Source organism: Serinus canaria, chromosome 1A (assembly GCF_022539315.1).
Source record: "Serinus canaria isolate serCan28SL12 chromosome 1A, serCan2020, whole genome shotgun sequence".
NCBI classification, from domain to species: Eukaryota; Metazoa; Chordata; class Aves; order Passeriformes; family Fringillidae; genus Serinus; species Serinus canaria.
The window spans coordinates 52416276-52435803 of NC_066314.1; the positions used below are offsets into that span (position 1 = coordinate 52416276).

Consider the following 19528-nt stretch of genomic DNA (forward strand, 5'->3'; position numbering starts at 1 on the left):
AATTAACTGCTACAGCTGGCCTGGACTTTCTCAGGTTCTAGAAAGGAGATTCAATGACACAGGCACAGAATTTTCAAATTACAAGAAAAATCTGGTAGAACTGACAGGCTTGTCTCTTGCTTTAAAGCAGTTGTTCTTCTGTTTTTTCTTGTATAAGGAAACAATCTTCTAACAGTATTTTTTGCCTCCAGTAAGACACAAGCTGGTAATGCCTGGATTCCTCAAGACTGAAGACCTTTGCAGTCCCACTCTGCAAGGCCCATCACCTGAAGGCCTCACTATTTCTGAAATACCCTGAGATTTCAGTTAGACATTGACTCAACTCCCCTGATTCTCCCAGTACACAGCTCAGAAAATATACTTCCAAATGAAAAACTTAAGAGGTTTAGACCATTATTCCCCTCTGCATCTAGAATTTGTATGCTTTCAGAGTAGGTTGCAGTGAAGCTCAGCTTAAATGTTGCACAGATAGGTACATTTTCCTGATGCTGAGAGAAATCTTTCTAAGAGAAAGTCACGCCAAATTTAACTTTCAAACTAAATGCTTGCATTTTTTTCCTTCTCTGATATGCTTAGATGCAACACCTGCTATGGTTCACTGGTTAAGGATGCTAAGATAGGATGAAGTCTGGAGCACCAGTTTTATCTTTTACACTTCAAGGGTGTCCTTTACATCCCAGTAACAATCTGTGGAAGTTCCCTATATAGCAAAGATTTCAGATGACACTTTAACATATTTCAGGTAGCACAGATTATTTCTCTTCAGGTGTTTCACGTATTTCAAAACTGGCATTTTTATCAGAGGTTCAGATAAGTCTAACAGAACTGCTACTGTCTGGGAGCCAGAAGCAACTGATATTACTGAGATTCTAAGCCTCAATAATAAACTGTATTAAGGCTACTCTTCAGGAGATGAATGCTGTATAAATGGAAAACATATACATATATATCCATGACAAGTACCCTAGCAGGAAAGAAACTGGTTAGAGAATGACTCCAGAGCACAAATGAAATAAATTAGCCAAAAAACATGGCAATCAGCAATATTATTCCTAATAGCTGGGATTTAATGGTTATACAAATAATCCTTTCTCTAAGCTGGGGTAACATACCACAGCCTGAAACCACAATCTGCTTATTTAAAATAAAGCAGTAGCTCTCTTCAGAGGACTAATGTGCTGGGATGAGCCCTCTGTGTAGGTGCTGAAATGAAGCAAGTCACTAGCTTTATTTCTGCTTTCTCTCTGAAAGAACAGTGCCCTTGTTTGCTCCAGCCAAACAACCAAGCAAAAGTAAAGTATAATTAAAGTTCAACATAACAAACCCTGCTCACAATGACTCACATTTATAATTATCCCACCAGCAAAAATCAATTTTTTTCATTGGTAATTAGCCCTAGTTAAAGCAAAACACACAAGGTTGACTGGGATACAATGAAGGTAATTTTCTTTCTTTTCTCAGTACTTGATATATTGTGAGTGCACATGTGCATTCTATCATTTTTTTTCAATTTCCTGACAGTTTTTTTTTTCCTTTTTAAGTGTCATTTGAGTATCCTTTAGTGTGAAATAATCACTACAAAAACACCATCTACTGATATTTAGCATAAATGAGGCATTGCTATTCTGATGCTGAAAGTTTTGAGAACTCACCAGAACAAACAGCCAGCTAAAATAAGCATTAATCCAATTCTCTGGTGTATCGCTTACAACAACATTAAATTGTACAATCAAAATTGACAAGGACACAGAAATCAATCCACTTGACCCAAAAGGGCTATTGCTACACATGTCAAGAAAAGAACTGCTTTAATTCTGTATTTCCCCTGTTTTCACCATGGATTTTCTAGGATTCTGTCCTTTTATACGAGCACAAAGCAAGAGAGGAAGTACAGTTTTTAAATGCTGCGATAAACCTTGTGGAGGGGGCCCCGACTCCGCTCAGACAGACTGTCACAGTACATGCATTAGGTGATCTGGATGTTAAGTGTTAGAAATACTCTTTTCACAGTAGAAAGATTAAGGAGTGGTTTAAAAAGATTATGGGTAAAATGTGTGTGTGTGGAGGGAGTTAATTTCTGCGTCAGCATTTCTGTGCCTACTACCAAGGAGAGGAGAGGTGTCAAAACAAGGTCATGTCATGGAGCACAAACAATCCTCAAAGAGCAGTGGCAGAACAGAACTGCGGCCACAGTGCTCCCAGATCCAGCTGTGATGACCAGCAACAGCTGGTTTTGCTTTGAGGTTTGTTTGGATTCTGTGCCCCTAGGCTAGCTGTACAAAATCTGGGAAGACTCTGGCTCTCAGTCCACCAAAGAACTTTCACAACTGTCAAAACCCCCCAGCACTGAGTTCCTTGGAGCATATTTATCTTCTCAATTCAATTTTAACACATTCAGCTGGCTACAGTACAATGCAGAACAGTATATAAAGGGCTTTGCTACTTCACAGAAGCAAAGCAGAAAGTACATGGTACAGTAACAGACTTTTTTTCTAATATTAAAGTTTTTGCTTCATTATAAGCTTCTACAACAAAGCTCTCACCACCTATGTCTGTCGGCTCAAATATTTCCTTTTCTTTCAGAGGTTACAGTAATAATCAACACCCAAATCCCCCTTTTCTTAGTCAAGATTTGTGTTATGTCTCATGGGTTGAAGCTGCAGGGCACAGTTATGCCGTGAGTGTACAGTTTGCTTTGTGTATCCCCACCATTAATTACACAGCAGCACATGTGCATGTGCAATATAGGGGATTACTGGCAGGAAAACTGTATTTTTTTATTCTTCAAATTATGCTTTTAGACAGTCACAAATGTACAATGTGTAAAACTGACAAGGTTTTATGTCATAATGGAATTAAGAAGCTCAGTTTAGAACTATTTCTTAACTGTAGAAGCCTTTGATCCTCTGAAGAATTATTTTACCAACACATTAAATGCGAACAGTATAGACTCTTGTATTTTCATCTTAAGTACTTCTGAAATTTTAAGCTACAACTGTTAACCTTGCACTGAAATGTCAACATTCAAGTGAGGTCTTTGCAGCTGCTGTTGTATTTACTACCTAACTTCCTATCAGCCTTAGAGTTCAACCTGCAACATATGTAAATAATCTATGCCAAAAGTGAGGGGTTTTATTTCTATTTAATTTTACTGAAATCCAGTTTGGTCATTAAGTGCAGCTCTAGTCCTCCAACAAAATGACTCATCTATCCCTGAAAGGGAGATTTCAGGATATGTAATGCTCTCCAGAATAAACATTACTATTTCAGGACCTACTACTTGTCAGGGACATTGGATTTCAGACCTCATTCCAATCTCTGATGTCCACTTTCCACTTACTTGTGCTTTCACACCTTTCCTAGGCTTGATGTTGCTTAACAATGAGGCTTAGAAAAGACTGTCCAAAGCTGCTGGCACAGCCCTGTGATACGGTCAGAGGGGGTGGGTCAGTGTTGACAAGCACAAGGCTCTCCTGTCCCAGACTGAACCCTGGGCTCCCTTCGCCGCTCCAGGTTTTGACAGTCAAGGGAGTGACACAGAGGACTTGGAGATGGCAGTGTTGGATGAGGAGCTGCTCTGCAATTTTGGTATGGAGAAAGAAAGCAATAAAGCTGGATGGTAACTTAAAGCTTGGTGTTTGAAGCTACACTACATCACATCTCTTCACAAAAATAAACAGAAAAAAAGTATGTGCAATGTTTCAGGAATACCCTCTGGGTCTCATTCGATCAGTAAGTGTAGAGAAAATCTCTGCCCCTACATATTGCCACTTATGGTGGCTTTTTTTAAGCAGTTATTACAAAAAGCTTCAGGTGTTTGAAGATACTTCAGACAGAGCAAAATAAAGCTCAAGTAATGTGCCAACTTTTAAAATTTACTTTTATCTATCTGCTTATTCTTTGAGTCAGGTGTTTTGTCATAACAAACTGAAACAAAGGCTTTTTTTATTGCTCAAGATATTCAATGGCTTTTGTGTTCCTAGCATCAGCAGGAACGTCAGAGGATTGTATCCAAGGAGCTAAATGTGCAAGACCTAGGGTCAAAGCAGCTGAATACACCAACCTCAGACAACACAGACAATGAATTGCAAATGACACTCAAAACAAAATGGGGAAAAAAAACCTTCACACAGAAAACTACAAAAGAACTCCACAGATACTGAATTGGCTTTCTGTACACACTGATCCTGCTTAACTGTGTGTGGTAACTTACCAAACCTTCTGAGACTAATAGTCATAAAATAGAGACTCAGGGGTGGGGGAAAGATAATGGGATGGGGGAGAACTGTAAGGAAAAAAGATTGCATTGCTCCTCTTTCCACCCACCCACCTTTTTTTTTTTAATTTAAATGGAAAACATGCATCTTGCTATTTTCTGTTTTCATGTGCTCAACATGATGGTTCAGTATAAGACAGTTACTATGCTACTAATTCTGCTGAAGAAGTCTCACAGTGTAGTGTTTAAGCTTTGAACACACAGCACAAAAAAATGGTTTAGTAAACCTAACTGAAGTGGCAGTTCATGAAACAGAGCTGTGCTACTGTAGTTCCCAACTTGCAAGCAAGCCATCAATACAAGCCACAAAACCAGCCTGTAGAGCACCAGTCTGAATGCAGCTGTCGGAATTGATGTATGACTGTTCAGGCTCCTCTGCCTTGATCACAGGCCACAGACTTGGGCACTGTAATGCTGGTTTCACTGAGTATTAAAGAAAGGATTAGAACTTAACTGCTGTTAATTACCCCCAGAAGCAAATTTACAAAACATGGGTTTTAATGACCATATATGACACTGTCAAATTAAATAATAAGTAATCAGAAAATTAATTTTGTTTCAGTGCTTGCCCTCTTCATCCAAAAAAGCAAAAGCAAAAAAAAAATCTAAAATATGGCTGTGGAAAGTGTTCAAATTATTAACAACTCTTTCACACTTGAGTCTTCTTATTCTCTGATGTCAACGTTAACTATTGATATATTTATTTTTAGGACACTAACTCAACCAGTCAAAGAAATGCTCCTCAATTTGTGCTCTGTTTCTCTTTGTGAGAACAATTTTTAACCCTTTTTTTTGTCTGGAAACCCACAGTACATTGCAGCATAAAGAGACCACTCTGCCAATCCTGCAGATATGCTGAAAACTTGAAAGTCATGGTAATTTCCAATAAAACGCAATAGAAAATGCAAAAGTGTCCCAGTTTATTAAAATTTTCTTTTAAGTGTTAAGAATTGCAGATATAGTCTTCATTAAGTGAAACTGACTGGTACTTTTCTCACATTAATCTTTCCAAGTTTCAGAGGTAAACTCTTCCTTCTCAAAGTTAAAGAAGTGCTCTTATACTTTTCCCAGAAAAGCTTTTATGTGAATCAGGAAAAAAAGAATTTTTGTTTGTCACTTTCACTACATAGCTTCAAAAACCACATAACAATTCAAAGAGGAATAAAAAGTGAAGTCTTACCCATGGCTTGTTTCCCCATGGCACACTGGTAAGTGTTTCTTGGGGACTGGTTGTGGTGAGGATATGGAATCAGCCCAGCACAGACACCCAGAAGTGTGAAAGGCTCAATCTCCAAATGGGTTGTATCTCTTAAAAGAAAGAGTACCAATCATGGCAAGCTTGCGAACAAACAACTTAAGTAGAATTTATTCAATTTAGCAGTATCTCATAACACTTCAAATTCAGTTCTGTTCAGGAGAATGTAAGTCAGTAGGACCTCAAAACACAGATTCACTAAAGGATTTTTATTTTTATTACAAAAACCCAACAACTTTCTTTTAGTTATAAGTGTTTCCATATAAAAACAAATGAAGAAGAAATAAATCCAAGTTTATGAAATTCCATAATGGAGGAAAAGCCTCCACATAATGACAACCTGAGGGAGCTCAGTAAAACAATAAAACATAAGTTTATACAGTAAGACCCAAAATGCCTTGAGCAATGTCTTCTCATGTAATGAGAGCCCTCCACATCAAATTACTAATCTCAGAGATTCAGAAATCCACTGGGGAGATGGAAGAAGGAAGACCACAACAGATTCAGGTATTTAAAAAACTGTTTTAGTTTTCCAAGGTCAGCTACATCAGTTAAGGAGAAAACATCTGTCTCCAAACCGGATCCACTGCCATAGGTAAATGACATAATACAACACTATTTGAAAAGCTCTGCAAATATTTTGGAAGTGATTATGTTGTTAAAAAACAGTACTGATGAGAAATAAAAAGACAGAGAAAAGGAGACAATTTGTTCTATCTGGCATGAGCTTCAGAAGAGAAAGTCCATGCTCAACAAGGACAATCATAGCATGCATTGGGATGCAAGTGGAGAGACTAATAACTAAGAATGAAGTGTATAATAAAGCTTGGCTGGAGCAGATATGAATTTAAATCAAGATAAGTAATTAGGAAGTGAGGAATTATACAGATGATTATAACTCAACCTATTCAAAGCATATATTTCATGTCCTGGATTTATTACAGAGACCTTGGGTTTATGCATACATTGCTTCTCCCACATATCTAAACCCAATGCATTCTCAAAATCTCAAATTTAATGTTTGACTTCTCTTGGAAGTCTTTTGGCAGAGTTTAATTATTTAAAGAAATTAATTTGATTACTTAACTTCAGGATCATGCCAAGGAAGTGACAGAGAAGTCTTTATTATGGAAACACTCAAAAGATAGCCAAGCACTGTAAGCTAAAAAGGCTAAAGAATTACCGACAAGCACATAGAGACTGAAGACAAGTGCCAGCAGTAACTTTACAGATAAACAATATATGTACTACTGAAAGAATAATGAAATCTGAAAGCTGGAAAAAACAGACCTGGAAATGCTGAGGATTAAGCCAACGAAACTACCTATCAGTCCTAGAAATCTTTATAAATCACAAATACACTGGAACAACCTAAAAATCACCTCTGGCCCGAGGACAGCCACTGTTTTTTCTCCACTTGATAAAAAGCAGCTATGTTATTTAAAGCCTATCATAAGAAAATAATAATGGGAGAATCCAAACTGCTGTCAAGTAACTGCAAAATGGTCTCAAGAGCCAGTAGCAAACTGGAAGCAGAGATTGCTTCCCCATCTGCAGAACTTCACAGAACTGGTGACACTTTTCAAACAATAAAACCAGAAAAAAACAGAAGCTTGACACTTACTGACAGTGAAGTTTGCAAATTTCTTCAGAGGGTACAAGTGCATGGAAACAGATATACATTTGCATAGGGGTATTCAACAAATGTCTTCTTGCAGTGAGGTCAATCCTATTTCAATCAAAGATGACCCTACTACCTTATGAAGTATTCCAGAGAGCTAATGGGAGACATTCAAACTTTTCAGGGCAGTTCAATTTCTGCAGGTCAAAAATGTCACTGCCAGAACCAGGCCCAAGAAAAGAAAGGCAACCTCATGAGTTTGAAAAGCAGAATTACAAATGTGTAACGAAGAAACTGAAGGCATTAGAGTCAAATACTCCAATGAAAACCTCTCTTATTGGATTGGAAAGAGGGGATACTGTAGCTAAAGGAAGCCTGTATTACGAAAGCAGCAGTGCTTCTGAGATACAGCCCACTATCTGAAGTATCAGTGGCATTACCAGAACAAGATGTACCAACATGGTCACACCATTTAAATGCAAGATGATCATCTGGGGAAAGGGGGTACTCAACTCAGCTATTCAAGATTTAGGGAGCATCATTACCAAACACAAGGAGCAATGTGCTCATACGATACAAGCTCGGATACTTTATGGCACAGTTAGCCACCGTTAGCATTGAAGCCAAACTCAAAACGATTGAGTTTGAACAATACAAGAATCTTCTGAGCTTCCTGGGAGTTGCTGAGGAGTCCTTTCCTCACACTGATCCGTTGGAAGTTCACTTTCTCCTCCACTTTTAGACTAAATAATGATTTCATGTGATACATTCCCATTAACCTTTCTAGCTGAGTCAGTTGTCCTGTAACTTAAATTTTCAGCTCTGGTGCTTTGTGGAAGTTATTTAATTTTGGCACTAATGACAGCAATTGTGTGCGCTCTTCTTTGCTCATGTATACAGAACTCAGTCAAGAGCATGCAAGAGTAATCTCTAAAAGTGATAAAGTCTTCAAAAGCCTGGGTAGGAGCAATGCAATTTAATTAGCAGAGTTAATGCACTACAATTATCTTTAACCTTTGTTAAATGAAGAGCTCACCCAGCTCCACTGAAATCAATGATGTATTTCTATTAGCTTGCAGGAGTACTTGACCAGGACAGATTATTTAGAAAAAGAATTTTCTGCACAAATCTACTGATCAAACATTCACAGAGATAAAGTCTAGCATTTCATATTCAGGCTTCAGTTTACAGGATACTGCCAGAGAAACATTAAAAATCAGTAAAAAGATAGGAGGACTCAGAAATTTTAAAAAATTGCAACAGGTGCTTCAAGTATGTGGAAAACATAACAGATCTGGAAATCTCTCTGAATTAAAATCACATATCAAAACTGGTTTTAAGATGTGTGGTAAAGAATACACAGAAAGATGCTGACATTTTTATTGGGACCTATTGTACATCCAAAAGTCAAAGGGAAGGTCTCATTCCAGCCTTCTACTTAATGTAAGGTGGGTGTCTAGGGTCCCTTTATGGCCAGAAAAGAAATTTCCAAACAATCATGATTGGATTGTATGGAAATTATGCTAAGATAATCAAATAACATGTGGAACCATTTGCCTCTTGGATACCTATTGGATAAGATTATTTATGATGAGCAGCCTGATGAGCAGCCCAATGAGCAGAACAAAGAGCCACATCCAGAGAAAGAAAGGATATACCTTTAAGTATTTAATATTTTTGAGAGTTAGCAGCAGAAACAGCTCTCTCAAAATCTGAACCATTTTTTCTAACTTCCCATGGATAATTTAGGATGCAGACAGATTTCTCTCTTCAGCTTTTACCTGGAGTAGTTTCAACCATTATTGAGGTGTGTACATGTGAAAACAGTAACATTATCTATATGTCTGCATTTCAGAGAGTTACCCTATGAAAATTTTTCTTGTATACTGAATGCATACATACTTATTGATTGCATTTTCATACAGGGCAATGTTACAGTCATTTTCTTCATTCACATCCAAATATTCGACGAGGCCTTCATGCAAGAAGTCTTCAAAACTCCTATAGATAAATCAAAAATTACATTAGAAGTACTGACCTTATATTTCTGCAAATATAAAATACTTAGTACATATATTAAAGGAATGTAATATGTAAAGCTAAACCAGATACATATTTCTACATGTAGAGTTTTGTGTATATTACATATTGAAGAAGAATGTGCTTTCTAAATTAATCCTGTTGCCCTTTCACTGCTTCACACTCTGACAGATGAATGTTACTTACTTGAACAAATACATAAAATCTTCCCATATGTACTCATCATCACTGTAAATGTAGGCAAATATAAGGATAATCACATACATTTTTGTGATTTGTTAGACCTAAATTAGACCTAAATTTAAATGCCTTTGTATTAGTGTGGTTTAAAAAAAAAATACTAAGAATTAATTCTTAACTAAGAATTTGCAAGGACTTTCAAAAACTCTGAATGTGCCCAGTTTAGGGTGGTTAAGTTGATACTCCTGTGAGGTGTCTGATTTTTCAGTCAGGAGGATGATGCTGCCTCAAACCTTCCACTTCCAGAAAGATGAGGCTGTGAGATGTATTTATTCTGTATACTCACCAAATCTCACAGCAGTAACAAAATAAGAACATCAGCTTTAATTTAACTTTAAACAGAAAATCTCCAGTACAAAGATTATGAATTTATACAGGAGAGCAGACTTCTCTAATTAGCTAACCCCAAGACTGTGAAATATTGACTGACGGAAGCATCTCCACACAGTATTTACTTGGTCAAGATGAATATGGCCTACTTGAATTGCGTACCTGTAGCCCTGAGCCAGTTCTTCCATATGTTTGTTGGTAACTGCAGGTTTTTGCTTCTTGACAATTATGTAAGGCCTGAAATTAAAAAAAAAAAAAAGAAAAAAAAAAAAAGGGATGGTCATAGCAAATACTTAGGGAGGTAACCTAATTTACTCTTTCTCCAAGAACCCTGCCTATGCAGAACCTATTCTATAAACTGTTCTTAAAATTTATCAGCCTTTAACTGATAAAACCACATAAATAAAATATTAACTATTCAGACCTTAGTTTGATATAACTTAAAATGTGTATTAGAAAAATCAAGACTTAAATTTTGAGGTGAAAGCCATTTTTTCCCCTTTAAATCATTCAACTAAAATTTTATAAATTTTACCTACAGATTTTGATGATGGCTTTAAAAAATTTCAGATTTCCCAAACTACAAAGCTAAGAACAGCATTTAGTACTGTGGTTTTTACAGAACACTAAGTTCAGTTTGTGCTCAAGTGTCCACATGCAAGGCTGCATTTTGCAATTGCCTACATGCTGTAAAGTACAGGCATTTACTGTGGGTGATCTCTGATGAATCCATAAATTTCAACAGCACATGGATCTCTGAAGACTTCCCTACCACACAAAAGCACTGACACAAAGGACAGCATGCAAGAAGGCTGTTGCTATTTGGACAAGTTGCTTTGATAAAGAGCAGCAAATAGCTACAAGATACTTGTGGAGTCCCCTCTGAAGTCTAAATAACTGTTAGAAGACTAATAAGTACTTTTAAATGGTTAATAGGGATAGCTGAATAATTACAGGGTGAGGGGTGCTACAAAGCAAACTTGGTAAAGCCTTGCAAATCCACATGATTTCCCTTGCTTTTATTTTAAAAATACTTTTAAAATACTTTAAAAGCTTTACTGCCATCTCCCAAATGCACGTATTAGCCCTGACTGGAAAAGTGGTTTCTCTGCCACTGAATATGGCCCTACTCAGGATCTCTTGACCAGGTATGATTAATTGACGGTTTGTGCATTTACTATTTTGGAGCCTCTGACATGCATCTAACTGCATTCAACATGCTCTGAGATTCAATTAATGAACCAAGTAGAATGTCAGCAGTAGTTGTGACTGCTGCTTTGTTAAAGTGAGCACAGAATATGCACACAGCCTAATGTGCATATTCTAAATGCTAAAATATGTATATATTCATTAACCCATTCTGTCTCTTCCAACCTCTGCCTATTTTGAATGAGGGCTATTTAAGGAGAAAAGAGATGCTCAAGTCTTATTGAATTTGCTTAAATCTGTTCCTGTGAAAATCTTAGCCCAGTGCATAGAAATTTAAAGCCAGTTCAATAGTGAGGTAATTCTGATGAGAAGTTTACCTGCACAACCTCCCTCCATCAGAGGAAATGTAGACACATCTGTCAGACAGATTTGTAGAGATGGAAACAAATTCGTTGATATAACCCGCTCGACGCAAGATCCGAAACGTGTTGACTAATTTCTGGTGATCACGTATTACACCTAGGATGTTACCTGGTCAGAGAGACAATAAATACCTGGTGCATTCTTTGCACATCCAAAACTATTTACAAATTCTGATCATATGTGGCATGCACAGAAGTACTTCTGCTTCTTGTAAATAATGAGTTGTTGTAAAATCCCCCTTCTCTAACATGAGTAAGAGCTAGCTCTTTTTTCCTCTCAATTCAAAATTCACAAGTCAGAATTTCACAAGTCATCTACCTGCATGCTTCCAAACCTGAGAAACGAAATTATGTGGTTCTTCCAGCTTTCTTCTAGTATGTTTCTGCTGAGGTGCCCATTAATCAGTTGGTACATAAGATAACAACTCTCAAGTCTGCAATTTCACCTGTACTGAAATGGATCCAAGGTTTCCAAGAACAGACCAAGGAATGGCCCTGCTGCCTTATCAGAAATTTTAAAGTCCTGATATTTTGACGTATGTGATCACTCACAACAGCACTAGAATTTCTCTTTTAGGTACTTAGCTCAACTTAGCTATCTCAGCAGGGCACTTCAGCTCATACTTAAATATTCTGATGCATGATGAGCAAACGAGAGGGTAAAATTCATTTAAAGAGTCACTTGTCCAAAGTAATCTTAACATATAAAATAAACATCTATGCTCACATTTTAAAAACTTTAAAGGAGAAGACAAAGAATGATAGCTTAGGGAGTTTATAAGACAACAGAAGAGTCTTTACAGCTTAAAGAATTTGTACTTAACAGATCATCTACCTTCTTAAGTCATAAGTTTAAATCAGGATCAAGTCACCTATCCACAAGTTTGAATTTTTTTATGGATTAAACCCACAAACCAGTGTATTGAACTGATGTTTCCTTTCTGTTTTTAAAGGCTCTTTAAAATGCACAAATATATATAAAACATATAAAGTTTACAGAAAACTGAACACTTTCTGCAAAGGAAGATCTGAATTTGTAAATTTATTACAATATTACATATTAAAAATTCGAGTTATTTTCTTCTAAATGTACTTTATGAATGGCATCTCCTTTGGCCAATATCTAAAAAACAAACAAAGAAACCCCTAGTTAAAAGTACCTATTTGTGCAAGTGGGCTTAAAACAGGGCTGAAATTTGAGAAAGCTTCCATTTCCCAGCTACATACATCTGCAGTCAGAATTCTGAAGACACAACTTCATGAAACTAAGTGCCATCATCTGGCCCATCTACTTTGCCCAACCCTATAAAAATATTTACAGAGGAAATTATTTGCACGTGGAAAGCAGCATCTGCTGTTGACTGTGATCCAAGAACTACTGGAGGGTTTCTGAAGCCTAACTCTCCATCAGCAACAAATAAGAGTCAAGACTGGTGAAAAGTAACATACCATTAAGAAAAACCAGGAACACATTTGGGTATGAAAGTTCTTCACCACAGAGCAAGTTGACATCTTCAACTCCAAGATTACTGGCTAATTTAATAATTGGGCCATCTTCCATATCTGTAGTAATGTGTGTCATGAGGGCAAGGTTTTTGACCAAACCACAGGCCTAGGAAAAAAAAAAACCAAAACCCACTAATTTTATCCCTTCTCTTTCTATGTGTTAATACCATACTTGCATTTTTCTCTCCAAACTGTATTTATGATTAACAAAAACAAAAAGATGACAAAGTGAAAGGAATTAAATTAATTACCCTGGAAGTATGGAGGAAAATAAAGGCAGAATTTTCTATATCACATGGAAATGTAATGTTTTAGCATTTAACAAGCTAATAAAAAATATAGGCACTGAAACAGATTTTAAGTTAACCAACCATGTATAACCCCATGTTTCTCTCCTCAGCTACTCAGCAACATAATGGAAATACAGGATCAGTCCATTGATCAATTTTCCATGTATCCTGTATGTTCTAGCACCAACATTAACATCTTTAAATGAAAAATTACCTTATACAGTGTAACTTTATTTCAGCTGTATAGTAAGACTAGCTTATATTGACTTGTTCAAAAAGTTGAGAATTCCTCCCCCAAGAGTATCTTCTATTCAGAAAAAAAAAAATAAAGAAAAGGAAAGCCAAACAAAACAAGACTGTCAGAATCAATTCCTGATTGAAATATGTACAAAGATGGTTTTCTTCCTCAAGCTGATGGCTAAACAAATACTGGTACATGTTTCCAGAAACACTGCAGGTTGATGCTGCAACTGGAAAACAGAATGTTTATTACAAGAACAAAGGGAGACGGGTTTAGGACTCCTCTCTTTCTGCTCTCACCAAAAGAGAACAGGTAGTTCCACTGCAAAAATGGGGCCTGTTCATGTCATTCTCATATAGCCAAATGATTTCACAACTGTTTCCAGACAGTCTATGCAGGAATAAAAAGACAATATAGTAAGGAGGACCAGGATGTAAACAGGTAGGATGTAAGAAGTCACACAAGTTGTGTTACCAGGATGAGGATAATTTATCTCTGCAGAAACCTCTTCATCAAAATTATTCCTCTGATCGAGGACCACCTGCTTCAAATTAAACAGTGTCTTCATTTGTCAGGGCAAGAAACACAGAGAGCAAAACAAAAATTCCTCACCTCTCCTTCAGGAGTGTCAGAAGGACAGAGCATCCCCCACTGAGATGGCTGTAGCGATCGGGGACCACTCACTTTCCTTGTCTTTTCAAACTGAGAAGAGATCCTGGTCATCATTCCCAGAGCAGATATGTAAGACAAGCGGGACAAGACTTGTGTCACGCCTTGGCGGTCCATCTTGAATCTCTTTAGAGACCAATTTCCCTGTAGAATAAAATTAATGTTTCAAAAGAACTTGAGCAGTTTGTCCTTGTCTTGACTTTTTCCAGAGTCTAGACAGAATGATATCTGAGGAGCTTTGCAAAACAAAGGTTGCCCATTTATATTAATCAAATTTCCAACTACCTATCTGCCTATAAACTCCTAGTTATAGCATATCTGTATTAGGTATTAAAGAGAAGTTGAAACAAAAGGACTGCTCTTTCCGATGAGCAGATACTTTTCCTATTACATATTCCATCACACAAACAGTCTTTTTCATCTGTCCATCAGAGGTAAGTTAATACTCAAATTTAGCTAAATTAAATTATTTTGGTTTTGTTTTATAGATTTTTTTCTTTAGCATTTAAGAAAGAAAAAAACAGTCTTTGGAGTGATATAACACTTTTACAATAGGTCCCACAAGCTTTCAGTTTTGCCTTTTTCATGATTTGTTACTTTTGTAGGAAACACAGACATTTATGCTGGAGAAGTCTGACATCAAAGCCCTCTGTACTTTTTTGAAGCCTTCTGTTTTTGGAATCCAGAGGAAAAAGACACACTGATGCGTCTTCCCAGAGAAGAGAGAGTGTGTGTGTGTGTGTGTGTGTGTGTGTGTGTGTGGAGTAGGTCCTTCCAGCTTCTGTTTGGATTACACCAAATATAAAAGATCCATGAACATCTCAAAGGTTTTGTGTTTCAGGATTGTCACAGGCACTCTCACTTATGGTTTTAATCACAACAACAGAGGAGCTCAGAGCATGTTCAAGGACACAAATATGCTTCCATGCAAGATTTAATAAACTCTACTGCAATCTTGAAATTTGGTGTTAAAGCTTTTGCCTTTGTGACATTTACTCCATATCCAGTTCTCAGCACCTGAGTCAGTGTATACAGCAAGTTTCTGTCTGAAATACTATTTACTGCAGGCACCATGTTACTGTTCAGTCCAAAGACAACATTTTCCCCAAGGACGGCCTTCTGCTAATTCTTGAACCCTTTCTGGCAAACTTGGCTCACCAATAATAACAAATAACTTGAAGCTTGTTTGCTGTTTATAATACACCAAAACCCTTTCAGAGGGTGATTTGCTTGGCTTTTTTATTTCCACTTTTAACAGCACAATCCCGTTCAGTGATCAACAGAAGAAAACACCATCCATATGAATGGTTTTGTTATTTTGATAGTTTCTAGTCTTCCACTGGAGACTATCAAATAGTCTCAAATTTGTAATAGCAAGTGGGAAGACATCATGCCCAATGGCAAGTCAGTCAAAAGAAACCTGTTCATTTGTTCAGCATCTTTGGGAAGGGTTCACTCACTGGCCATCTCATTCTGTAAAGACTGAGAGTTATGGGAGTGTAAGTGGAAGAATACAATAAGTCAGTAGTTTTTCTTCACACTAGAAAGTATTGCATCTGTAGGCTAAATAAGTATGTGGTTTCTCCTTTGCTGACCAGAAGAGTCTAAAATAAAAAAGACTGGGAAAAAGGGGAAGTAAAAATGCTGCCTGAAGACGTCATACAAAATATTAGTTGTGCTTTGGAAGAGACAGAGTGGATCCTTCAAAAGTTGTCCACAGAAAAAGAAAATCAAAAGAGGCCAGGGCAGTTGTGAGACCACCCCCGTTGAGAACATCCGGTTGAGAACTCTTATGAATGGGAAGTTGCCCCCTCAGTGGCATCAGGTGATTCTTCAGATGCTGAAATGTCCATCAGGCTTGTGGCATTACTACCTGCCCTACCTTCTCCTCTGGGGTTTTCCAGGGTAAGGAGAGGACCTGTAGCAAACATCACTGAGCACCACTGTAGAGCGGATGCAGTAGGGCTATGAATTCTTTTGCATGCTACTGGTGTAATTATGACTCTGCTCAGTTATTTCATGCTTTTTGAGACTATCATTGAAGCATTCTGGTGAGATTGGAGATTGTAATTTCCAAGAATCATTTTTGTGGCATTTGCTTAATCTCTTGAATGGTGTGCACTGGGCATTGTTCCTAAGAAATTATTTTTCAATGCTTAAGAGCAGATGGTGTTTAACTGCTTATGTGGCAGTAAAAAAAGAGTCCAAAGACACAGGAAGAACGATGACTTTACTGAATATGGACTGAATACTTGCAGATTTATCTCTGTCAGTCCAAATGGAAAAACTGGCACAAGCTAGAAGAAAGCACTAGCATTTAGAGAAACAAATCTGTCAATTGTTTTGGTTATGTGCACTGTGGAGATTTAACTACATTTGGGGCACTCATAAAATTAAACAGTGATAAGCTTTAACACTGGGATTTGTAAGTTACAGAGTGTTGGTGGTTTTGGATGCAATATGTGGAATTAATTTGATTACAAGAACCAAAGAAAAACCTCAGTTTCATGCTAGGCAGAAAAGCCCTCTCAAGAGCACCAAAGATTAAAAATTAAGTTCCACATTTTTTACCAGCTCCTAAAATACTTAAGTCTAATCTAATTTATTTTAAATAACATGCATTTCAAAGTCTTTTACAAGCTACTAGCTGGATTTCAGGAGCAATCTCACAAATTGCTCTTGCAGATGTCTGAGGTGAAACACAAAGTTAGCAGCTATTATTGCAATTGTCCACTGGCATGAAGGAAAATATCTGTTCCAGCAGAAGACAGAAACAGGCTAAAATCCAACCAAGGCAAATATTTAAAGGGTAATGATCAGGGGTTTTTAATATTATGGCATGCAGCATATTTTCCTGATAAACAGATCAGTACCATTAGCAGAAGGACAAACTTCTATGCTGCAAATTTGTTCATTTCATCAACTTCAAAATAAAAAAGCACTGCCCTGAAAGACCTCAAAATTGAGGTGGAGAGGAATTTTTTTTCCTCCTGCTCATGATGTTTTCCTGCTGTTTTTCAAAAATCTTTTGTACAAATGATGTAACCTGACCCCAGCTAAATCCAGATAATAAAAAACCACATAGTCAAGTAGAACCTAGAAGACAGCTGGATAAATACAACCATGGCCACTATTATAAATTTGCCTGCTTCTACAATTCCTTCTCAAAAATTAAAACATCCATTTGAAATAAAAGATAATTGATGATTACTGATTCTTCAGTGAATTCCAAATGCCCTGTCCCTGACAGAGTTTTCCAATTTTAATCTATAACAAACATTAAATAGATCTGCTTTTCAAACCAAAACAAGAAGATTCATCAAAAATAAATGTACACATTTCCATCATTCACTGTGGTGGAAAACTCTGCATCCTAGAATGAGAACAGAAGTACTTACTGTGGAGATGGCATTGACCATGCCGTTGGAGATCTGGTCCTGCCGCATGTGCTTCACGACATCAAACTGAGCTGCTCGCTGCTTGGGGATCACCTGGTCAGCAATCTTTTTCAGCTCAGAGTTAAATTTTTTGAACAAATCTTCAAACAGAAGAGAAAGAAGCTGGAAATACAAAATGGTTAAGAGAAAAATTTTACTTCTTCAAGTCTAGGAAATGAGGAAACAATATACTTGTCAGTTAAAATGTAACTTTTCTGTTTCACAAATGATAATTTTACCACAAGTTTTTCCTTGTTACAGTATTAGAGAACTCTTAATAGAAATTAACTAGAATGGTCTAAGTTTTTGCACTTTTCCTCTTTTGCTTTGCTTTAATCTTTCCTTCACACTTTTAGCACAGCCATACTTCGCTATGCTATCCAACTATCTTCCCTAACCTGCTACATTACAATCCAGCTGATTTACTTCCTCCCTAAAGTTACAAACTATTTTAAAGATTTAATACCCTAATGTACAACTCTGAATTACACACAAGATTTGGAGGCAAGACTGGTTTTTACTCTAATACATATCTCAGGTTTCATAGGCAGCTTCCTTACTCATACACACTTTTATCCTGCTACTGTCTGCCAATCACAATCTGTGGAAAACTAATTACACCCACAGAGAGTTCACCTGTGGAACATCTGTCACTGTTTTCTAGAAATGCTACTATCTGGAAAGTGCAATACTCTTCACATGTCCCTCTTAAAAAAAGACAAACCAACAACCCAAAAAGTCTACAGTTTAGGCAATAAACAAATAAAAATACATATCTCAGCTAAATAGGGAAAAAAACCCAAACAATCAACCCAAAATGAACCCAGCAACCAAACCATTCAAAAGTGTGGCATTTTAACACAATTATTTCCTGTATATTAATTACTTTTTAAAATAGCCATAAAAGGAAAAGGTTACCAAAGTTGTGATCTGTCTTTTTTTGCTCTCCAATCTGCTTTGTTTCTGCAGTTTGCTCAGCCCCCCCTTCAACTGCAAATTTTCCAAAATATTTAAATCTGCACTTCATGATACATTTTAAGTGTTCACAACAATTAGCTTTCCAAGCAAGCAATGTAAACTCTAAAGCCTGGCATTTCTGTCCTGAGACCTGAGTCTACAACAACTCGAAGTGTCAGAAGAGCCAAAAATGCAGCTGCTCTCAGTGCCAGGAATGGTAGCTCCCAGTGTGCAAAGCACCCAGTGTAGAACAAGCTATGTGTTCATCCATCACAAGTTAGGACATTCTGGAGTAATTTGTACCATGCAATTTTCGTGTATGCAGAATTAAACTGTATTTTACCTGTCTCCATGAGACATAGTTCCCACCTTTCCTTACCTTCTGGAAACAAGAAAGTAAGCCACACTCTTCTCTCCCTAGGATGGGCCACTAGCTTTCATTTCCATTCCTCTACCTACATGCTCCAGGCTGGGCTGACCAAAGCATTTGGCAAATGACACTGAAAAGCTGGTGACAACACACACAGCATGCCAACCCTTGACAAAAGTGGAATCCTACTGCCACTCTGGACAGATAGGTTTTTTAGACCCGACCTTGGAATGAGAGGAAGGTGCTGTAGAGCCTCTTTTCCTTCCTGATGCTTGTAATACCATTAACAGTTGCAAAATGATACTCTCTCACCACTGTCACAAGAAATCCAGTCACCTGCAACTCACCTGTGATATCACAGTTAATTTAAATTAGATTTCCACCAGAAATAAAAGCTCTTATAAAGCATTGTATTAGGAAGGAGAATGCACTGCAGTTACCCAAAATAAGATTATGAGGGAATAGTTTCAGAAGTAGGGAAAAAGTAAGAGGAGGAAAGGTGTCATTTTAAGATGGCTGATAGTCTTATTTAATAAGAACTAAACTCTTGAAACGAACTACAGAAAACACTTGATCTAAACCGGTTTGAGGAGGATTGAAACATTCAACTAAACACTTGAAAAAATTACTCAGAGCACGTTTTCATATTTGATTTCTCGATCAAAAAATTGCAAGAATCTCATTCCGTATGTCATGGGGATTATAAAGCCACACCACCCTTCCTC

At 37.2% G+C, this 19528-nt stretch overlaps 1 protein-coding gene across 1 annotated transcript in view; it reads right to left on the reverse strand.

Annotated features, from left to right (window-relative positions):
* POLR3B (RNA polymerase III subunit B) overlaps window positions 1-19528 on the reverse strand; it is a 72615-nt gene that overhangs the window by 29164 nt on the left and 23923 nt on the right. The window contains exons 13-19 of the mRNA XM_009086418.4: window positions 17438-17599; window positions 13983-14183; window positions 12783-12945; window positions 11289-11442; window positions 9925-9999; window positions 9055-9153; window positions 5457-5584 (exon numbers count right to left, since the gene is read on the reverse strand). Coding sequence (XP_009084666.1) covers window positions 5457-5584; window positions 9055-9153; window positions 9925-9999; window positions 11289-11442; window positions 12783-12945; window positions 13983-14183; window positions 17438-17599 — 982 coding nt within the window. The remainder of the gene's footprint in view (window positions 1-5456; window positions 5585-9054; window positions 9154-9924; window positions 10000-11288; window positions 11443-12782; window positions 12946-13982; window positions 14184-17437; window positions 17600-19528) is intronic.